This window comes from Pseudopodoces humilis, chromosome 8, assembly GCF_049639895.1.
Source record: "Pseudopodoces humilis isolate 2021_Gansu_Grassland_sample_001 chromosome 8, ASM4963989v1, whole genome shotgun sequence".
NCBI classification, from domain to species: Eukaryota; Metazoa; Chordata; class Aves; order Passeriformes; family Paridae; genus Pseudopodoces; species Pseudopodoces humilis.
In genome coordinates, this window is record NC_142207.1 from 30,941,380 (window position 1) to 30,963,133 (window position 21,754).

General features: G+C 39.0%; 1 protein-coding gene across 7 annotated transcripts in view; it reads right to left on the minus strand.

Annotated features, from left to right (window-relative positions):
• GULP1 (GULP PTB domain containing engulfment adaptor 1) overlaps positions 1-21,754 on the minus strand; it is a 185,977-nt gene that overhangs the window by 21,279 nt on the left and 142,944 nt on the right. For 4 of the 7 annotated variants that reach the window (XM_088058491.1, XM_088058488.1, XM_088058489.1 and 1 more), the window contains one exon: positions 3,998-4,102. The exons of 1 other annotated variant lie outside the window; for it this stretch is intronic. In XM_088058491.1, coding sequence (XP_087914617.1) covers positions 4,013-4,102 — 90 coding nt within the window. In that variant the 3' untranslated portion in view covers positions 3,998-4,012. Of the gene's footprint in view, positions 1-3,997; positions 4,103-17,867; positions 19,978-21,754 lie in introns of those variants that run through there. 2 more of the 7 variants (XM_014259065.2, XM_005530327.3) reach the window with 1 other exon arrangement.

Consider the following 21,754-nt stretch of genomic DNA (forward strand, 5'->3'; position numbering starts at 1 on the left):
AATGACATTTTTATTCTACCAATAAAAAAGGTTAGAATTAAACATTACATGTTTAATTCTAATTAAGGTCTCACCTTAATCTAATTTGTCTATTAATTAGAAAATATAGAATTATATATTTATATATATTTTTTGAGAATAATGTTTTGATAGCAGGAAGCAGGATGGAGAGTTGGATGCATAGTTAGATTCTGCTCAAAACTCAGTTGAATAAAATCAAACCATGCCAATTTAAATCAGCTGCAAATCTGGCCTCTGACTATGTTGTTTTCCATTTGGACAGAGGGATGTGCAATGCATCAACTGGTCATATTAAAAAATGATCCAAGGTTATTCAGCCAGAGAAATCATTAAGCTGTTTGATTTTTCACTGTGGGTGATCATACAATTTTTATTCCCAGAAAGAAAATAAGAAAATTGGTCTAAAATGCTATCCTCTTCTTGTCTGCCCTATTTAAAAGAGGTTAATAACTAAAAACTCACCCTTGAACTAAAAGTCACTACCATAGTGCAAGGCTGAAGGCTTTGAGGAAATGACCGGTGCCTGGAGAGGCAGAGAAAGTTTGGAAGGGAGGGAAGAAGGGGATGTGACCATTTGGGCAAGGAGAGCCCAGGCAAGGGCAGAGGAGCGTGAAAGCTCTAAAAGAAATCAAGGAAGAACATTGGAGACAGGGACAAGACACTTTGTAGGTAACTAAAAATTAGACCTTAGAAGAATGTGCATTCCAGAAGTTTGCCAGAACCTTGCTTTCTGTGCTCATTGCCCTTCCACTCCCTGCCTGTTCATCACCACTGAGCTATCTGCACCTGCAGCCCCTGCACAGCTGAAGCATCCCCTTACCCTGCCCTCCCTTACCAGGGAGGCTTCCACCAGCTCCTTTTCCAGTGCCATCCCAAAGGCCCAGATCCCACCCAGCTGGCCTGATTCTTGCCCAACACCACATTAATATTTGAGTTACCAACGTGTCACAGTCACCACAGCAAACAACCTAAAAGTTCTTCTGCAGGCTGCTCCTTGTGAACACCCCACAGCAGCAAGCACTGCTGGATGCAGCTGCACACCAATGCTGGCAGACACAGATGAGCCCTGCAGCCCCCTGTGCCTTCACTCCATGAGTGCTGGCACCCTCACACCCTGGCACAAAGCACGGCTGCTTCCCACCAGGCTGCCACAGATACAGCTGGCATCAAATAGAAGCTCCTGGACCTTGGCCTCTTGTGTTTTCCTCTGCTGGATGCTGCTGCACTCCCTGGGGATCGTGCAGAACTGACACCGTGCCTCAGTGCTGACCAAAATATTCATGTTGCTTTGTTGCCTTTGTAATATTTTGGCAAGTAATTGTTTGAACATCTTTTTCTTACCAACCTGCTAGATTGAAGATAAAAGTACTCTGAATTTACCCTGTGCTACAAAAAAAACTGTGAAGCTGTTCACTAAACTGCTGCCATCTGTCAGACACTCATTTAAGTACACTGCATACAGCAAAAGTGGATTTGATTAAAGAAGGTCTTGAAAATATATTCTTACTGTCTGAGACTAAGCCAAATACCTCTTTTCTTCCCCCTCCCCCCAGACCCCCCCAGCCTAAGCTTATCTGTACTTATTCCAAGGAACTGTACTGACATGGTCTCCTTAGAGATTTTTTTATAATCTTTGGCACAACCAAAAGCCTTAATAATTTCCTTGACGTTTGCTGTTTATTTAGGGCCAATGTAAGCCATCTATTATATATCCCAATCCTTAAATGACCCTTAAATGGCAATTTAATCACATTTTTCTCAGAATCAATACTGTTGTTGGCCAAAAATCCACCTAGGACTGCTAAGGACTAATATTGTAGTCTAATGACTACAACTACTCTAATAAATTCAATCCATTTTACTGTGTTTTGTCCCTCACAGGGCTTCCAGAAACTGCAGTCTGGAGTCTAGACAGGTTTATATTTTTTGCATAAACTTGAGACATGTAGTTTCTCACTCCTCAAATCAGTACATTTTTGCCACACACAAGGAAGAGCTTCAGCTATCAGATATCTCACATCCTTGGATTCAACTAGAAATTTCTACAACTGAGGCTGAAAGCAATCTTTTTATGAGTTTTTTTGCCCAAAGGTCACTTAGAGCCCCCAGTCCTTCTGTTCCAGTGCTCCAGCCCCCCCTGGATATGATGACTTTTTTGCTTCTTCTTGTCCTCTTAATTTCATTGCTCCCGGCATCACTGACATCACTTGAGGTTGAACTCTGTTCAGTTTAATATCAAGAAACTTTCCATTTTCTACAGGAATAACAATTCCAGCATGCTCTGGAGCTCGTATCCATCGACCGCTGCAGATACCCTGATCTGAGGTGTGGAGTTGTGTGCAGCTTGCTGGGCAGCACGGGAAGTGTCGGAGCACAGGCTGAGCAGAGAGCGAGCCTGCAGTTGGGACAAAGCAGCAGCCACGGGGCAAAGGCAGGACACTGAGCCATGGCAAGGCCTCAGTGGGGATATCAAGAAGCTTTTTCCACAAGGGAGTTCTGTAAAATTTCTTGCAATAGAAGGTTTCTTAATTGAGAGCAAAGAAAAGGCACACATGCTCTCTTTCAAAGTCAAAGAGGGCTGGCAAAGGCTGTGTTCAGATCTTTTTATATTTATCTCCTTCTTTTGAATTTCCTGTTTCATATATGACCTTGTTCCACATATTACACAAACAAATCTGATTTTTTGTTTTTGCCTGTTTGCTTTGAACAAGGGTGCAGACAGATCTCAAAATCTTGGCTGACTGGGGATCCTGTCACCCTTCCTAAACTAAAAGTGCTCTTGTCACGTGTCAGCCAATGCACTGATCTCTCTTCTGGCACTTCCAAACCACCACACACTTCCTACAGAGGGTGACTGCTGTTCTGGTTTGTATATGCTGTGACAAACACGACATGTGATATGTTTTGTGTTCTGTTCTCAAATTGCTTCAACTGGACTGCTTTGGATTCTCTACAAACTCCAGGACATGAGAAGATAATCTGCTTTCTACACATTTATTCTGAAAAGCACTGACTGGCCAACCTCTAATTATTTTATCAGGGTTTTGTTCTGGTCCTGCAAAGTATCCAACAAAATTTTGTCCTAGATCCCAGTTCCTGTCTAGAATTCCTGTTACTAGAATTTCAGCACCCTCTTTTTCACACAGCTTTTAGAGATCTCTTCATTTTATAACTTTCTTCTTTCTTCTTCTCCTTTCCCTCCCCAGATTGACATCACTTATTTCCTGAACAACATACAGAAAACTGTTACTCAAAAAGAAAAATGGGCTTTGTTCATTTGTTTAGGAATTTAGTAAATCTTCTGGAAGCAGATCATTGCTTTCATAAGAAATTAGCTTGATGATTTTAATGAACAAAATTTTTAAGAGGCAAGAGAAAACTGGAAAATAAATTATTTAAATTGAACCATGAGACTAAAAAAAGAGAAACCATGACCCAGAAACTTCAGATTTTTTGCATAGCTGTCTAAAACTTCTCCAAGTATTCAATCTTTAAATGGAGATCTGGATGAAGATGAGAGATTGTATAGGATGGCTATTATTAACTGTGGTAATCTCTGCAATGCTGTGGAGTTTTTCTTCAACTGACTCTCTATGAGAACTTTCTGTGGTTTTATTAAAAGAATAATAAGGTTCAACAGAAATGTTATAAGAAATTAAAATATTTAATTTAGATAATCTTAGAGGATTTAATTCTTGCATATTTTTACTGACATATTTGAATACACAATTATGCAGAGTTCCTGTTTTGGTTACAAGATCCTTTATAAAATTGATACAGCATAAGAAATACAGACTACTTTTCTAGAAGCATGGAAATGTAAATATCCTTATGTTCTTATATTATTAACTCACTTGTGATTTTATATACTTACTGCATTTCTTCACAGTGTTTAAGTTGAAAGCACATGCAACTGTAAGACTGAAATCATTATATTTGCTTACTTTATTTTACATTATCTATTTTTTATTAACTCTCTGGATGTTACTCATCACTGCACGTGTTTTCTGCTCAGGCTTCTCCCAGTATGCGTTGTCTGGCTCACAGAGTCACTCACATGCAATATTGCAGTGACAGCGACCTGAAAGTGGATTAATGGGACAGTTCAGGTGAGGTCTTCTGATTCAAGCTAAGTGGGAGACAAGTGATTTGGAAATTAATGAAAGAACTTGAGCAAAATTATTATTTAATGACTCTATCAGGTATTGGTAGAACAAGAGATGTGAGTGATATACTGATATAAAACAGTATGACAGGTGCATTAAAACAATAGTTTACACAGTAAGATTCACAATATATATGGAAGACAGAATTCCTTGAAGCCTCTGATAATAATTACATGAGAAAAGAAATTGGGAATTATCATGGGGGAGTTTTATTCTGCGGGTCTCCAAATCAAGAAAACCTGGTAAAGTATCTCTAAGTGTAACTATTTTATCATTACACTTCTTTTTATTTTTAACTCCATGAGCTGTTGCCATTGTTATTTTTTAATTTTTTTTTTAACAGCAGGGTGGTCTTAATTATCTTGTTTATGGTTCTAATGAGACGTATAGATGAGTGGCAGTGCTGGTTTTTCAATCACACCTCAGTAATTTGATTTGTGGCATAATACTCCATCTCTCCTCACAACAGTGAGGAAATCCACTATTTACCAAAACAGATAGAAAAGGACCCTTTACTCAGCTTGGATTAAAAGCAAATAAATAACTCCTATCTCCTTTGGTACCATCAGGAAAACCCAACACTTGGCACCATGACACCCAGTAAGGCTGGGTTTTAGAAGACTGCTTACTGCAGATGCCTTGTTTACTGAAGCTTTCCCTCAAAAAAATCTAAGTGTCCAGGTCTGTCTTCTTCCAGCTGTATTCTTTACTTTTTTACTATTTATTTTTATTTTTGTTTCCCTGGTGGGAAAGCATGATCAGGTACAGAAGAGTTGACATCACCTCCAGCAGGTCTAGGGGAGCCTTCAAATCCTGAATCATTGAAAAAAAACAAAACCAAGAGAAACTCAAAGCTTTTGTACAAATCAAAGGATTCCGTTCAGGCTTCAATTCCCTCTGTCCAGGCATGGAAGAAGATGGCCCAAACAGCTCATCCAAGCATTTCCTTGGAGGGCCTGGCACGGGCTGTGTGCCTGCAGTCACTGGATGTGGCTAAATCCCCAGACCAGAGCACCCAGGGAAAAGGCTGATCATAGCAGGAGGATGCACAAACCAGTCCTTGAGGCAGTCAGATTAAATCTAGGGGTCAGGCAAGGACTGAAAGGGTTCAAATGGCTCAAAGTACCCACAAATGTTGAGTATAAATACACAAATATCTTCCTGCAGATCTCTAAGTTGCACCTCTGTCTCTCCACTGCCCCACCTAAACTTAGTTACGCAATTGCAAAGTCAGAAAGTACTTGGGACCTGATTAGCATAAGAGATTTGGTAATCAGGCAAGAACAAAAAGGGCTTTGAAGATTGCAAGAAGATTGAATCAGACTGGCAACAGGGAAGAAGATTGAATCAAGTAGAAGAGATGCTGCAAAAATGTGTAAGTTTGTATGATGTTTAACCTAATCATTGCAGTAAAAAATTACTAGCCTTCCTAGAATGGTATATAAACATATGTAGCCCACAGTAAATTTGGATTCTGATCACCAGTCAGTTGTCCCTGTCTCTCTCCATCACCAATATTGCACAATCTGGTATTTTCCACTGAATTTCTGTGGAATTTGGATTCTAAATTCTGACTGAATCCTGAGAAAACCACTGGAAAAACATAGAAAAAAATCAATCTACACAGTAAGGATATCTGAGTGGGGTCACACCTTAAAGAGATGTCTTTTAATGATGGTAAATTTTCAAGTCTCAGGTTTGTAACATAAGGACTTTTCCAGATAGAAAATTTTCAGACTGAACCACATAATGACACATATAAAATAAAAGCAGGAAGTTGCACTTTCTCTTAACAGATGGAAACAGCAGATGTGCCCAGATAATTTAATAATCTGTGGCAATATTAGTTTTAGATCCAAAGCAGTCTGAGAAAAAACACACTGGATTTTCCCCAAGGACATCAATAAAATAAAAATCAACTAACATCCAAATAGAAGAAGCTGATCAGCACATCACTACATTTTTTCATGTGGTAGTTTGGTGCAGTGTCACCTTGACACAGGGTGCTGCTGCAGCAAAGGAAACCACACAACAAGAGCCATCTGCATGTGGCAGAAGTCAAATTGACTACCCCATGGTTAGCATTTCACCAGGCAATCCTTTGGAAAGGCTGCTCTGGAACACTGCAGGCTCCTGCTGGGACTGGGGGTCTGTAAATGTAATTGTTTAAAACTGCAGCTGTGTGACATGCTTTACTGCAGAGATGTACAACAGCAGGATTAAATGGACAATCCATCCAGAGAAACAGAAACAATTGGACTGAAGATCCTCTGTCAGTTTAGGATTTTAGCAAGCTGAAATGATAACTTTCCCTGCTGTTCACAACTGTGCAGCTTCTTACTGAGCCTGCAAGAGAGTTTCAGTGTCAAAATAAGCTGCACTCTGCTCACACATTACTGGGATTTTATACCCACACTTTAAAGTAGTAGGACAAAGTAGCCTACAGATGTTTCAGTGTCTTGAAAGAGCCAGGATTCCATAGTGGACTCTTCTGATAGGAGTATTTCTAACTAATTCTTGTTCCATCTGCAATAAAATAATGTCAGGAAGCACAAGTATTTTAAAACAGCATAAAATCATAAGATATCTTATTATGACACCTTTTTCTTTCATTATATATTTTTTCTAACTCCAAAGGCTGTTGTCTTTAAAAGGATTTAAATTTCCTTGTTTAAGAGCAAGTGGTTTGAATTATTTTCTTTATAGCTGTAGTGAGATCTATAGATTAGAGGTTTTTCCCAGAGCTCTTCCTAGCTGTCTTTTCCAACTCATCTTTCTTCCTTTCTGTCCTCCCTTCCCATAAAGGAAACATTCTTGCCCAACTCTCCTCCCTTTAGATTTCTTCACTCCTTATCCCATGGGAAGATCACTTCCTCATCTGTTAAAACAGAAAACCCAACCCAAATGCCAACTCGACCCACCAACAAACCCCATCATTGCAGCGTTAGCAAACCTGGATGAGGAAGGACATTGCTCCTTCCCAACATCCCCTGAGGCACTCGGTGCAGTCCTGCTGAGCCACAGGACATCACTGTAACTCCCCAGGGGACACACTCCATGCTACCCTGCAGAGATCAGGAGCCAGAGAAGCTGACATCTCCCCTCATCCCCCTTTGCTTCCCCTAAATTCCCCTTTGCCTTCGAGCACTGCTGCACTCCCCACTAACACAAAGCCACCCGGGTTTTCTGTATGTGCCATGGCCAGGTCCTGCAGGGCCTCCCACCCTGGCAATGCCACAGGGAGATGAAACCCTTCCTGCTCAGCTGAGACACGGTTATTTCTGAGGTATTTCTGAGGTTATTTCTGAGGTTATTTCTGAGGTTATTTCTGTTTGCAGTTATTGGAGGCCAGTCTGTGGCACCTGTCTGGTTTGGAAGGGTTTCTGTGGTCTGCTTTCATGTGGAGGTATCTCAGCCCTCTTCAGCCTCTTGCTGTGTGTTTAGGTAGGATGGGACATCCCAAAAAATAACTAATCACTGCTGTTGTGGCATGGCCATAGAGTGAATGATGACCAATTCAGTATGAGCCTCTCTCTCTGCCAAGCTGCTAAAAGAGCACAGAAAAGGGACAGGCCTGATTTGACTCCCCTGGTGTCCCAAAAGCTTGGGCAGTGACTAAAATAATCTAGTATTTTGGTAAGTAAAACAAAGCAGATGCTTGTCAAGGTTTTCCTAGCAGAGCAGCCTGAGATTTGCAAACTGCATGTTCTGACTTAGATCAAAACCACAGAGCATGTTGGAGTTTAGCTTGGATTTGAGTTTTTCCAGAAACAATGGAAACTTGGTATCACTTCAGATCACAGATAAAAGTAAAATCTTCATTGCAGAGTTCAGTTTGTGGTCATGTCATGTGAAAGGAGGTCAGATTACCAGTGACCGCACTGAAAGCTTTACTCATAGCTGAGTTCAGATATCATGAGAAGTAAGAAAGTTCTCCAATATCTGACCAAAAAACATTGCAGCCTAGAAGTATTAATGAAATTAACTTAGGTTAAAGTTTGCTAAGTAGATATCTAAAGACAGCTAAAACATCAACTCAGAGCAAAGTAATTCAGCTCAACAGAAAAAACACCAAGGAACGCTTCCATCGCTTTTGATGGTTTGGGCTTTTTTGCCTTGAAAATGCTGGCTGCAGATGACCTACATACTTCTGTGGCTAGATCAAATGTATTAGTAAAGGATAAAATTAAAATTATGGTCATGCCATTAGATTATAAAAAAGCCTTCTGAGCAATTTTTAACTCTTTGTTCTGGGTATATTTGAAGAAAGAGTAACATCTTAATCATGTAATTTTCCTATTTTCCTTAACCAGCCATTCCCCCCTTTTCTTTTCTCCATGACTCTGTCCTTTCAGTGGCAGCCCTGTGTGAATCAGAAAGAACAACTTTAGTTAAGGAGATCTAAGACTTACAACATGGTACATTTAGAAGCTGGTTCTGGCAAATTTACCATTCAGTCACACTGAGGAGTGTACTCACTTCCCTGTGGCACACCCCTGATTTACCACAACACAGGCTCTCCTTGGAGCACAAGATTCTCAGGATGATTTCAGTGAGAAAATTAGCAAACAACTCTTCCTACTGTTAACAATTTATCTGATAAAACCTAGGTACTAGGATGTACGTATCTGAAAACAGATATGGGGAAGAGAGAACACATCCTGCACATGAGCTAGCTTTTAGTCGTGTAGTGCACTGAGTTGCCTTCCAACAAAACCTTTTCAAAATGTGGTGTTAATTTTGACACAACTGCCCTTTCACTGTAACTCCCTGATATGTAATATTTTTTTTTGTTCTATATAAGGCTGCGTTAGCCAGTTCAGAATAATAGCATCTGTCACACATCTACCACAACACATCTCAACCTGTAGCAAGAACTTTGCATCCTTGATCTCTTTCTCTCAAAATTCCCTTTGTTCTTCATTGAAAATGCTAGAGTAAATAAAAAATATTTTGATTTTCTCCTAATCTATTCATATCCACAAAGAAAAGTTGGCATAAGCTATGTATCAAATAAGAAATGCATATAAGTGTGTATGTACATAAATAAAGTCATTAGAGTTTCTAAGCTGGTAGATTGCAGCATCACTGATGTGGCAGCAAGGAAGGCCACAGCTCTTACACATATTTCATGTGGTTACTTACTGTGATATTGTGGGCTTTTCCAAAAGATTAAAGACAAGCTGCAGTTTACAGTGTTGATAAGCCAGCCTTGCCATATTCTTAGAAAGGGAAAAGGTTCTTTTTCTTTTCCAAACTGCAGGGTGATTTCACATACGCAGAGATCATTATATAATTATGAAATGTATACTTATTTTTTCTTTCTTTCAGAAAGGGAAAACAAGAACGAACTAAATTTCCTGGAGATGGGATTAGAAATGTGTTTGCTAATTATTCCAGGGAGGAGATGTCTGCCAAGGCTAGGGGAGCAAAGTGTCTACATTATCTGTCAAATATCTAAGGGTACCTATGGGACAATCACAGAGAGAACCACTGTCACACTGAAATTTATTATACTCTGTCAATAAAAGCTATTGTGAAACAATACCAATTAAATTAAATGCCTAACAATCCATGAAAGGGTCACATAAAAACATACTCCCATTCACCACCACAAATCTGTATCCCTCTGAGCAAGGGGTTCCTTGCAGTTAAAATTTCCTTGATTTGGACGCACAGACTGAGTGGAGAAGGAAAGCACTGGCTCTAAACACATCAGTCACTGGATGTGAAGTCAGGCAGCAAGAACGGGGAAGGCAGAGAGGATGGATGCCCCAGTGCTACAGAAGTCCAACATCTCTGTGCTGTGCACATATAACCTCGCACAGAATGCGGTTCAGTGCTTCTCTGGCAGCTGCTGAAAATGCTGACACAAGATGGAAAGCGATTGAACAACAGAATGGTACAGCTTTCCCTCCTGCCTTTCCCTGCACTGTCCTCAGCTGCAAGTCTTTCCTGTGCCTCTCCCTATTAATTACACTAACATGCTGCTAATGTGAGAGCTTGTCATTTTTGTCCCCATCCCAACCTTCTCTCCAGCCAGCCTCTGTGCTTGCACTTTGCCCAGCCACACTGGCCAGACCCCAGCTCCAGCCACAACTTCCAGGGAGCTGACAAAGCTGTTGGAACGTGACCTGGCCCGGCCTGGCAGTCTGTGCAGGGACAGGTGACATCCCTGTGGCACACACAGCCCTTTTCTCCACAGAGACAGCGCTGACTGAAGAGTGTTTTACCCTCAGCAGAGGTCAGGAGAGCCCCTGGCCACACCGCAAAGACTCACAAGAAAAGCTGCTTATACCTAATGCAGCTGAAGAGAAAAGAAGATTGTGCAAAAGCCTGGACCACAAAAAACCGTCTGAGAACTACTTGCACGGGATCCTGAGTGTCCTGGAGTTACCAGGAATTGCGACTGCCATGACAGAGGCAGTGGCTCACGTGGAAATTAATTCATCAGTCAGTGCTGGGGATTAAACTGGAAGCTTTACAGTCTGCTTGGATGGCGGTCTTACCCTGAGTTAATACATAAATTTGGAGGAGGCACCGCTGTTGGTAATTTTTCTGGAATTCTTAGGACATGGCATATGGGCCTTCAGCAATCCACAGGATTATCAGGAATACTGGTCATGAAGAATTGTGTGGGTGGCAGAGCTGGGATGGTGGAGGCAGCCAAGTCTGTGGGGCAGCAATTCACTTTTCCATGTGTATTCAATTGGCCATAGCCACAGACTGGTCCTGAGACAGCCCTGTGGAAATCAGGAGAACATTTGGCCTGGCCTCAAGCAGCATCTCCTCAGCAAATGAACTGCTGAGGACCATGATGGCAGCCACACAAAGAAAGTCCTTCCAGACAGACTTTAATGGGAACTGGGACTGATTCATTGGAAGTATCTAGTCTGCTTTTCATGAGGTTAAAACGCTCAAACAAGGCTTCAAACAAGTCCTACAGCAATGCTGTTTGGAAACTTGGTTTCCCTCTCAGCAGACACTCCACAGGAACCAATTTAAGCTTGAGGGGAAAAAAATCCAACCCAACTAAGGCCTATCAAATGGGATTCAGGACAGGATTTCCTTTAAATCCTTTAAGTTTCCTTTAAATTTCCTTTAAGTCCTGTAAACTCTGTTCAAGAGCCCAGATTAATGAATGTGGCTGTGACTATGTAAATATGATTCTGGTGTGGGCACAGGGACTGCTGGGGTGAGGAAGAGGAGGGCTGAAAGAGAAGAGAGGAATCCAGAGCAGTGGAACAATATAATAAATAACAATATAATAAAAAGATACAATTTATACATAAAATCTTATTTCTGTCTAAATCTCACTATGAACATAAAGGAATGGCCTGACATCCAATGACACCAAGAGATTGAAAAAGATATGGAAGCATTTTTCTGTTTCTATCTCAACATACCTACTGTGGTACAAAAACTGGGAAACATCCAACATAGCAGTACAACTGGAAGGTAACCAGTTTCCCTTAACAAAACAGCTTTGAAAAGGCAGTTTATAGAAAACAATCTCAGGGCAGCATGCAAGAATTTTAGTGAGAAATTATTTTTATAAAATAAAGATAGGGCATTGTTTGCCTGCTTTCTAAATTTGGCAAAGTTTTTCCACCATGTACTTATGCACTAATGGGACAAAAACTGTAACACCAGAATAAAAACAAGTCACTAGCTGGTTGGATAAAAAAGGTAGACTACAGGATTGTACCAACATTACCCTTAAAAAAGTGTCTGAGGCATTACTACATCTTGAATTTTCCCTGCCTTTGCTCAGGTCTTAGTATGCACAGAACTTGTTTCCCTGGGTGCCCACAGGAACAAACTCCTCACAAACCCCTGCTGTGCTCTCCTGGCAGTGTCCTCAAGTGCTGCTTTCCAGGAGCGTAACCTTAGATCAGCTTAGTCAGAGCTCAAGTCGTGTGATGCTGTTGCATAAGGTGGGGGTGGGAAAAAGCACCACTGTAAGGAAACAGGGAGCTGTAGATCACAAACTAATCCAGCATTCCTGGAAAACAGCAGGCTTCTTGGGGCCAACCACAGGGAGATTTTTTTTTAAAACTTTTCTTGGAGGCTTATTTGCCCTTTGAAACACCAACATGCAATTTGTGATTCCCAGGAGGAAGGCTGGAGGTTAGGTTTTAAGGAAAAAAAATCTTGCCACTATTTCTAAGCAGAAATGTCAGAATGTTGAGATATACACCCACTACATATTTCACAGCTTTCCAGACAGTTCTCTAGGAAGACTGAAACTGTGGAAAAATAAAAATGAATTCATAAAACCTAAGCAATTATAAGAAAGATAAGTAGTATTCAAACAAATAGAATCTAGAATACTCTATGGGCTTGCACATAAGAGCTTACATTTATAAAACATAGGGACGATGCATTTTTTTTACATTTCATTACTCTCTCTTGCTTATTGTTTTGTTGCTTTTTAATCAAATTTGGGGAGTCAGAATGTGTCCCTATTTAATAAAAATTCTGCCAGAATGTATTTGAAGGTACCTTTTACCATGGGTTCCCCCTCAGGCTGAGAAAAAGCAAGTTTTAAATGTTCTCTGTTTTGTGACAGCTGAGAGAGGGGCCAATGTCTGGAGCACACTCAATGTCTTTCTGCACCCATTTTCCTTGTGCTTGAAATCCTGATGGAGATTGACTTGACATTTCCACAAACTCTGTCAGCTCTGTTAATCTGTATTCCTGTTCAGCAGCAGCTGCAGGGTCTGGAGCAAATCCCCATTCAGCCACCCCAAACTGCCCCCTCCTGACTCCAGGGGGACCTTTGGAAGCATCAGTCTCTGGAAGGAAAGCTTGCAGTGCCCCTGTTTTGCATGTGTGCAGCATTCCCACTCCAGTGTGAAGAGATCAATGAGCAAATACCATTTGAAATATTGTGAACAGCTTGTCCACACATTTTTTCTGAAAAATGAAAGCCATCTGCAGCACAGTAGTTTTAGGCCCTTGATAGATATTGCTCAGTAGCATTTTCTGCATCAGCTATACATTCACAGATGGTCTAAAAATAGCTTTTCAGAGCAGTTAAGCATCATGTGAAAGTTTTCTGTGGTCTGTGTCATGCAAATTCAGGTTTTTCCTGCTGATAAACTCACACTAACTTTCTAATTTTATATATATTTTTATATATAAAAAATATATTTTATATATTTTCTCACTGCTTCCCTGAACCTTTTCTCACTGTAACAGTTTGCTTATGAGCACACAGCAAGATTCAGGATGCCCCCTGCACTGGAATCAAATATTGCTTAGAATATTGTGTGGGATTTTTCCCCTTTGGCATTCAACCCTTTAGCCAGGGAGGTCTGTGAGAGACTGAATCAGTGGTCCTGAGAAAACAAATTGCTATTTTCCTAAGTTTCAAGTAAATTCATTATGGCTCTATGACTCATGTAGCTTTAATGGCCTTAGTGGTTTATTTATTAGAGTGCCAAGAGACAATTTATCTTGTTTACTTAGCTCTCTAGTCACATGTTTCAGACATTTAAATAAGATTCCATTCTTTTAAAATACCTACTTTTAAAAGGGCTAATAAATAGTAAAATCTATGAGATTATACTACTCCAAATTTCATACATCAAACCTTTGCCATGTTAGCACAGCACACAACTGTGACAACACAGATCATAGCCTTGTTCACATCAAATATTACAGAAATCTACAGGTTCTATCAAAATACACACAGTGAGTGCTAAAAATCCTTCACACCCTGGGGGACAGATTTTAGCGCAGACTCACTAAAACCTTAGAGATGTGAAAACAGACAAAGAGTTTGTAAAGTCAACATCAACACTTTTCATCAGGAGACACTCTGACTCAAAATCTGGAAACAGCATCAAGTGTTTTAATTTTTTTTGTTAATTTTTTTTTTCTTCTCAGCAGCAGTATGGCAGATCATCATCTAAGCTACATAAATACAGCCTGACTCATGAATTCAGTCACACAAGCAATCCCACAGTGCATTTCCATGCTCCTGTACAATCACTCACTCACTCACTCACTCACCTAGAAAACTCTCACCTTTATTGCCAAGTGCAGTTGCTTATTTTGCATCCCAGATTTATCAATCACAAATTATATGAGATCATGTTACTATTTTACAGAGTTGAAGAGTTTCATAAACTTAGATTTATTCTGGCTTTTTCATAACTTATAAGGTTGCAAAAATGGGAGAAACCCATTCTTGCATTGTTTACACTGCAGGTGACTTTAATCTGCCATTATGGTGGCTCTCTTTCACTACGAAAACAATAGCAAAGTATGGAAATGAGTGATAATGTTCTAACATACTCTAAACATTAATGACAAAGAGAAAAAAAAATCTCAGATTTTTAATCTATCCAGGCCCCTCAAGTAGGTTTTGCTGCTTCCCCCCTACCAAGAACCATATTACCTTTAGAGCCTTATCCTATTGCAGTGCACAGACTAAGGATCTTCTGTCTTTTCACTGTCAAGGATTGCTTTATTTGAAAACAATGAAGCTCCTTTAAAAAAAAACCCAAAATACAAGAACACCAAAATATTTAAAATGGGCAATAATTATCCGAAGCAAACCAGATCCCTAGAGAACTCATTCAGTTCCTTTCAGTGAAACATGCTCTAAATATTTCATTTCTAATATGGTGCAGAAGCTTCAAAAAGCATCTTGTGTTTACTGAATAAAATGCTTACAGAATACAATCACAAAAGAAATAAAACTCGCCGCAATTTAAATGTCACACATGGTAAAACCAGAGGTAGCTTTCAGAAGTACTCAAGTTGAACAGAATTTCTGAGTTTCTTTTTGGTCAGAGAAGCTTGTGTGTAGCATGAAGTTGCAAAGCAAACGGAATCGATAAAAATTCTAAAGGGTCTATTCTAAAACTCCTCTTTTGGGAAAGTTTTCATAAGGAGATTAATTTATATAAAGGTTTTATTAACAGGCATTTAGAAAACATGGATAACTGTGATGCCTTCCAATTAATATTAGAATAAAGGCAATTAGCTAAAGAACCTTGTCATGGCTTAGAACAGCTTCCTTTTGGAAGCCTTTGTCAGATTCACAACCAGGTTTTAATAAGGTACAAACTACCAGAAATTAGGATAATTGCATGGAAACTGGAGCTTGCAGCAGGCAGCATCGTGGCTCACTGTGACTACCTACTCTGTGTGAGGCAATATTCATTGCTTCTGGCACACTCCAACAACTCCAAGAGCAGTTCTTGGGGACTGCAGACATGGCAAATCTGCTTCTTGGCAGCCCTCGTGCAACCCTGAGATAGGCAGAGAAAGTGATGGGGCATAACGAGAGAAGTTCTCGCATCAGTTAAGTTCCACAAAAAAAAATGCAACGTGACTGAACTGCCTAATGCTGGCACAAGATGATATTTTGTTCTCTTTTGATTTTCTTCTATACTTCCTTCCTAATCTGTTTCTGCTACTTATTAATGTTTATTGTCATGCATCAGCTCTGCTGAAATAAACAGTGGAAAATGTGAGGGGGAAAAAAAAAGAAAAGAAAAAAGGAGTCTAAAGGCTGAAATCTGCTGACTTTGGTTACTGTCATTCATACAAAACTTAAAATAAGTTCAGTCCATTCCAGAATCCACTTTAGGAGACTTAACCTGCAGGGTTTATTATCCCCAACAATATAGAAATTAAATTCTTAGGAAATTTCTTAAAAACAAAAATTAAATTGCATATTCATATGTTTGGAAAGCTTTAACTCATCACACACATAAATAACATATTCACTCCACAATTTCCACCACATCTTATACTTGCAGAAAGTGTTTTGGTCTGATGAATAAATAAATGTGCAGTTTCTTTATGTACCACCACTGGCTGAATGCCAAAGCATCCCAGGAAGGCAGCAGGTATTACAAATATCAGGCTTTTCCTCAGACAAAACACTGCCTTACCCTTCTGAAATAACTGAACAAACCCAGATATTTAAAGTCCTGGTCTCCATTTCATTTATGACAACTGCTCACCAGTACTTTTCACCAGCTCACAGCGTAACTCATGCCTCAGTCTCTCATTAAGAATTTGCCTAAAAAAGAAAGGGGGAAAAGCAGGCTATTGAAGTACCAAAGCTCACCTAACACCTAACAGTAGGCATTTTCAGTTGCATTTTAGAACATATGGACAATTATTCTGAGGGTTTTTACGTGTGACTTCTGCATCTTCTAATTTTAAAATGCAACAACAAAACCCCAAAGTGTGAAAATAAGGAATCTGAGAGCTTGCCTGCAATTCTTAACACATCTCCTGTCTTGAGAGGGTGTCCAAAGGGTGACAACCTCTAGTGACAAATGAGATACAGTGCAGACAGGGGCTCTGTGTGTTTAAGGAGACATTTCTCAGGCAGTGAGAGTCTCCTTTGCAGAAGGGACTCTTTTTGTGAAGCAGAGTTGCTTGGTGAGAATGAGACCATACTTAGTTCCACAAATTGAAAATTAATCATCATAATGAGGTCTCAGAGGCAGCCCCATTCCTTGGCACATTCAATCACCTCTGGGATTACACAACCACACTTCTGCAAGTGACAGAATTTCTCCTTCTTTTCTTCCTTTCCGTCTCTGAAGCCAGAATGGAATATAATTCCTTTCACCACATGAAGGATTTGGTCTCTACCTATTTGAGCAATTTGATCAGTTTTATCAGTTTTTTTAAATTTGGTTTTATCAGTTATGTTTAGCACAAATCCCATGTCACATGGAAGGGCAAGAGCCACTTGTTGGAAGTAAAGATGAGTTAGGCCAAGAACATCCTGTGATGGTGCTCAGTGATTTATCAAAGGTTAAAAAATGAAAACACAAATTCACCATATTTCAGCTGTTTGACTTCAGAATTCTAACCTATGCAGCTCATTTACTCAGGTATACCACAGTAGGCAGCCAGGAAGAAAAAACAGTTCATATCAAAGGAAAAAAAAGGAATATAAAGAAAAAAATCCTGCTTCTAAGTGCTAATATAGCTTGGTATGACAGGCCAGGACAGTTGCTGAGCAGCCAAGTGGAACCAAAATTTACTATTACATGTCCAGAAGTGATACAGCCACAGTTAGCATGGCCAGCAGAATGATCACAGATTAAAGAAGAAAAAAACAGGAATGGAAAGAAAAGGCATCCAAAAGAAAGGAAAAAGTGTTGACAAAACAGGGAGCATGAAGCTGCACTGGTATTTTATTTTTGTTGCAATAAGCACTTTTCTCAAAAGGACTGATGCCATCTGCAGCAGCCTGTGCCATTAAAACACCGGGGTTATAGAGATTGTTTTCTAAGGCTCAGGAAAACTTCATTTATATCCTTCCCTCCTTACATAGTCAGCCAGCAGCCAAGTATAGAGAGAAGTATGGGTGGAAAAAAAGGCAAAAAGAAAAGTCAATTAAATCCAGGAAGCACTGCAGAGAGTTACTTACTCCCTAATTGTCAGCATTATATAGCTGCATGTAGAACAAGATTTTTCTCTGCTGATTGTAGATTAGCCCAAATTCAGTAATAAAAGGGATTGGAGTCATTCTACCCATCTGAGATCATCTGCAATCTGATCCTTTCCAAAGGTGACTTTTGACCTGTTCCAGCACTAAACCCTCCTTTGTGGCAGGTCCAGCCCAATATTTAAGCATCTCCCCACCCAACCTTCCATCTGGGCATTTTAGTGAATGAACACTGTGTTCTAGGATGCAATTTATTTAAAAACATTTATTTTAGGCAAAATTAAACAGACATTTGAGATTACATAGAAATACAGTTTCCAATTGGATCACATAAAAATTAAAAACGCACTGTTGTGTTGATTGAAGTATTTAGGTATTTTTGTATATACTGACCAGGTATATAAGATTTAACCATGCCATTTGCAGTCAACTATCATAAAAATCAGTAACGAAAAAGGTTTCTTAAAATGTGCAAATATTATCTTAGTGTTACCATTGATAATAAATGACCACTAAATAGATGCTTATTATGTAAAGCTTTTTAAAGTACAATAAAAATACAAATTCTATTTGTTAAAAAAGGCCATTGCTATGGCTACTAAACATCCTCATTATACAAATTCAAAAATACTATATGACAAACAAAATTATAAAGACTTTTCTTTATGAAACATATACTATTCTATTTGTTAGTGATTTCATATATTTTTATATATATATTTCTCTATAATACTCTATATGAATGATGAACTCAGAATAAGAGACAGGAAGACAAATGTAATGTAGGATGTTAAGGCCCCAGTTCAGCAAGGTACCTGAGGATGTGTCAAACCCAGCAAAGGAATAGTCCCATTCTTTTACTGGACTCCAAAAGTACATGCACAAGTACTTTGTTGAACAAGGCATAAAAATATATGTGACAAAATTGAAAAATGTGGTTTTGGTGTAAAGTGTGACTGTTAAGGACAAAACCATAAGTGTCACCAAAAAAAACCTCTCATAAAAAAAAATAACCTGAAAATTTTTGGGGGTGGGTTTTTTTTCCACATTTGTATGTTTTGAAGGGAAAACACTAGAAGTTTGAAAGTTTTTGAATTGAACTCAATATAGTAATTTTCTGAGATAGGTTTAAGATGGTGTTTTATTGCTTATGAGAAAGATAAATGAAGAAAATGCATAGACATGTCAGCATTCATTTCACCAGCAGCTGAGAATTTTGGTGTGCAGGTATTTCTCTAACATGAACAACCAGTGGGTACAAAGGACTTACTTATAGTCAATTCTTCGCAGAAAGCCTCAAAATTAAAGACATGGAACACTAAAGAACAGAGTAAAAGGAATTATACTCAACAGAGCCTGGTTCTAATCACTCAGGTGTTGAAAGTAATTACAGAACTGAGCCCAGTGCCTGCTTATAAACAAAATTACACAAGTCCCTAAGTAAATGCAATACCATAATCTTCCTTTTAAGTTATGGCTAGCATGTAAAGGATTCCAAGGTACTTTACACTTCAGCTATAAAATATCAAAGCAAAGGGCGGTTGCTTTGCCATTCTGCAGTTTAGCAGTTCTTCTAGGCTCATTAAGCACTAATTAGCAGACTAACAACTTTGTTAGTTTCAAAAACATGAATGAAGGACCTAAAATCTGGATTGTATAAACCAATGACAACATATGTACAGGACAGTAACCACACACAGAGATGGAAATCAATCACACTGCATCCAGATTTACTTTTGAAGCATATAGTTATGGTTAGTATTTTATGCTTTTTTCACTGCAAATTGAAATTTTTGTAGTAGATAATTTTTGTAGTAGATATTAATAATTTTACTGTTTGAATATTAAATAATGTCTTAAAAGCATAATTTCAAAAAGCATAATTTGAAATGCCAGGTAAAATATTATGTAAAATTCATGCCTGGACATTTTCAGAGAGAGACAGAGAGAGACAGAGAGAGACAGAGACACAGAGAGGTATGTGTGACCTTGCTGAAGAACTTCTCCAAGCTAATAGTCATAAAGCATAGTAAACTCGGGCCAAAATGTGACAGAAAGAAACACAACAGCCTAATTTAATCCATAATTCATAAACAAATACAACTTTTTACATTTGTACAGGGAAAGACTGGAAATAAGTTGGATTTTTACAGAAGCAAGCCTCACAAGAGTTTACATGTTCAAAAAAAGCAATTTTTTGGCACATGGATAGTATCTGTGAGTACATGTTCAGAAATAAAAAAAAACCCACTGTGGAGGAACTTCACATTGACTTTCTTGGCATCAGCACCTGCTGTCTAGTGGGTCAAGACAGAATACTGTGCCTTCAAGAGTTAATCCCATTTTGAACCCCTCCTGCAATGAAACAAGACATCATTAGTAAAGAGCCAAGTGAGTTCTGGAGGATTATGCTCCTTGTAAAAACATTTAAATCCAAGCATATCTTTAGGCAGACAAACTGCTTCAGTACTTCAGCCTGAATTCACAAACATTTACATTATTTAGTCAGCCACTTTTTCATAAGTCTTAGTGGTTAACTCGCCGTACAACAGCATAGCTACAGTGTGCACACAAAGTGAAGAAAATACTATAGAATAAAAATACTGAATATTCTTGTACATAGGTCGACAGAAATCCAAACAAGTTTGACTCTACTATGTCGTCCCTGAGTAAAATTCAAGAACATTTATATTGAAAAATACAGGTATGACATGGACATTGTTACTGATACAAAATGTCTCCAATGTTCTGTGGTGCCCTAAGAGCAGCCTGACAAAATATGCTGACTACCCCACCTCAGGGGGATGCTCTGAATTCCTCCCAGTGCACTTAAATTGACAGGGCTTTACTGCCCACTGCCATCTGAGCTTCATGAAAAAGGCACATAAAATCATACTTGCTCTACTGCAAATGAAAAAACTGTGCATTTTAAAGGCATGTAACCCAGTAAAAAAAAAAAACAAAATAGAGGGGTATTTTGAAAGTGCAATGAGTTGCTTTAAAAGTTCAGACCAAGATTCCTGAGTTTACTCATATTCATTTTATTAGTAGAAACACTAAAAAGATTATAAACTGGATGCTATCACCTCCTCTATGGAAAAGAAATTAATTCTAGAAATACTTTTTTTTTGTACGCTTTTATAATGCTTGGCTTGCTAAAGGTACTTAGTTCACACCAGTCCTAAAGTAACAACTGCACTTTTAATACAGGCAAAATACTCTTATTTTCATTTCTCTTTTTACATGAAGAGAAGCTGAATAATTGTGGCTTGACCCTCAAAAGTCATCTTGGAGTCAAGAAAATTTCAGTCTCTTGGGTGAAAGTACTTTGAAGGTTTAAGCAATTGGAAACGGGGCTCTGACTAGAAGTGCCATGAGAACATCGACTCCAGTGGCAGCTGTGGCAGCGCTCTGTTCAGTGAGAGAGTGCTGACTGTGTGCTATGAAATCAATAACAGGTCCTTTCATCAAGAAAATATCTTGTAAACAAGATATATCTCTTTGTAAAACCATCTGTGTGGGGATTAGGCACAACCTCAAGTCTTTCCCTCACATGCAGAGTAGTACCTCAAGAATGTAACTTTTGGGTTTAGAAGATAAATCCTGTGTCAAACCAGCTTAATTCAAACAAATTCAAGTCACACGTTAGCATTTGAAAAGTGTATGAATATCTAATAACACTGCCAGCTACTGCTATCAGGAGAATAATGTGGAGAAACAGAACAAACCTCCTGGCAATAGCTATTTAATGGTCTGAGAATTTCCAAGTAAAAGCTGCATTTTCCTAAAGGCAGATCCATACCATGATATGCTGAGCAAGTAACAGCACTGTGGTGGAAACACTCCCCAACTGAGTTACCCAGTTTGTTCTGACTGGGTGACACAGCAAGGCTCACTAGTGTTATGTAAGATTTGTTTTTTTTTTTTTTTTATCTGCATTTTCCAAAGGATTAAAAGGAAGAACATTCAATGCAGAAGATTGTTCAAGCAAACAGTAGCTGAAATTCCAAGTGAAACACATCCTGTTACAGGCAGTGTTCATTTACCCAAAGGGTAAATTAATTCATGCAACTGCAGTCAGAGGACTGCTTACCCAGAAGGAAAATTCAGAGAAATTAGCCCTAGTGTCTAA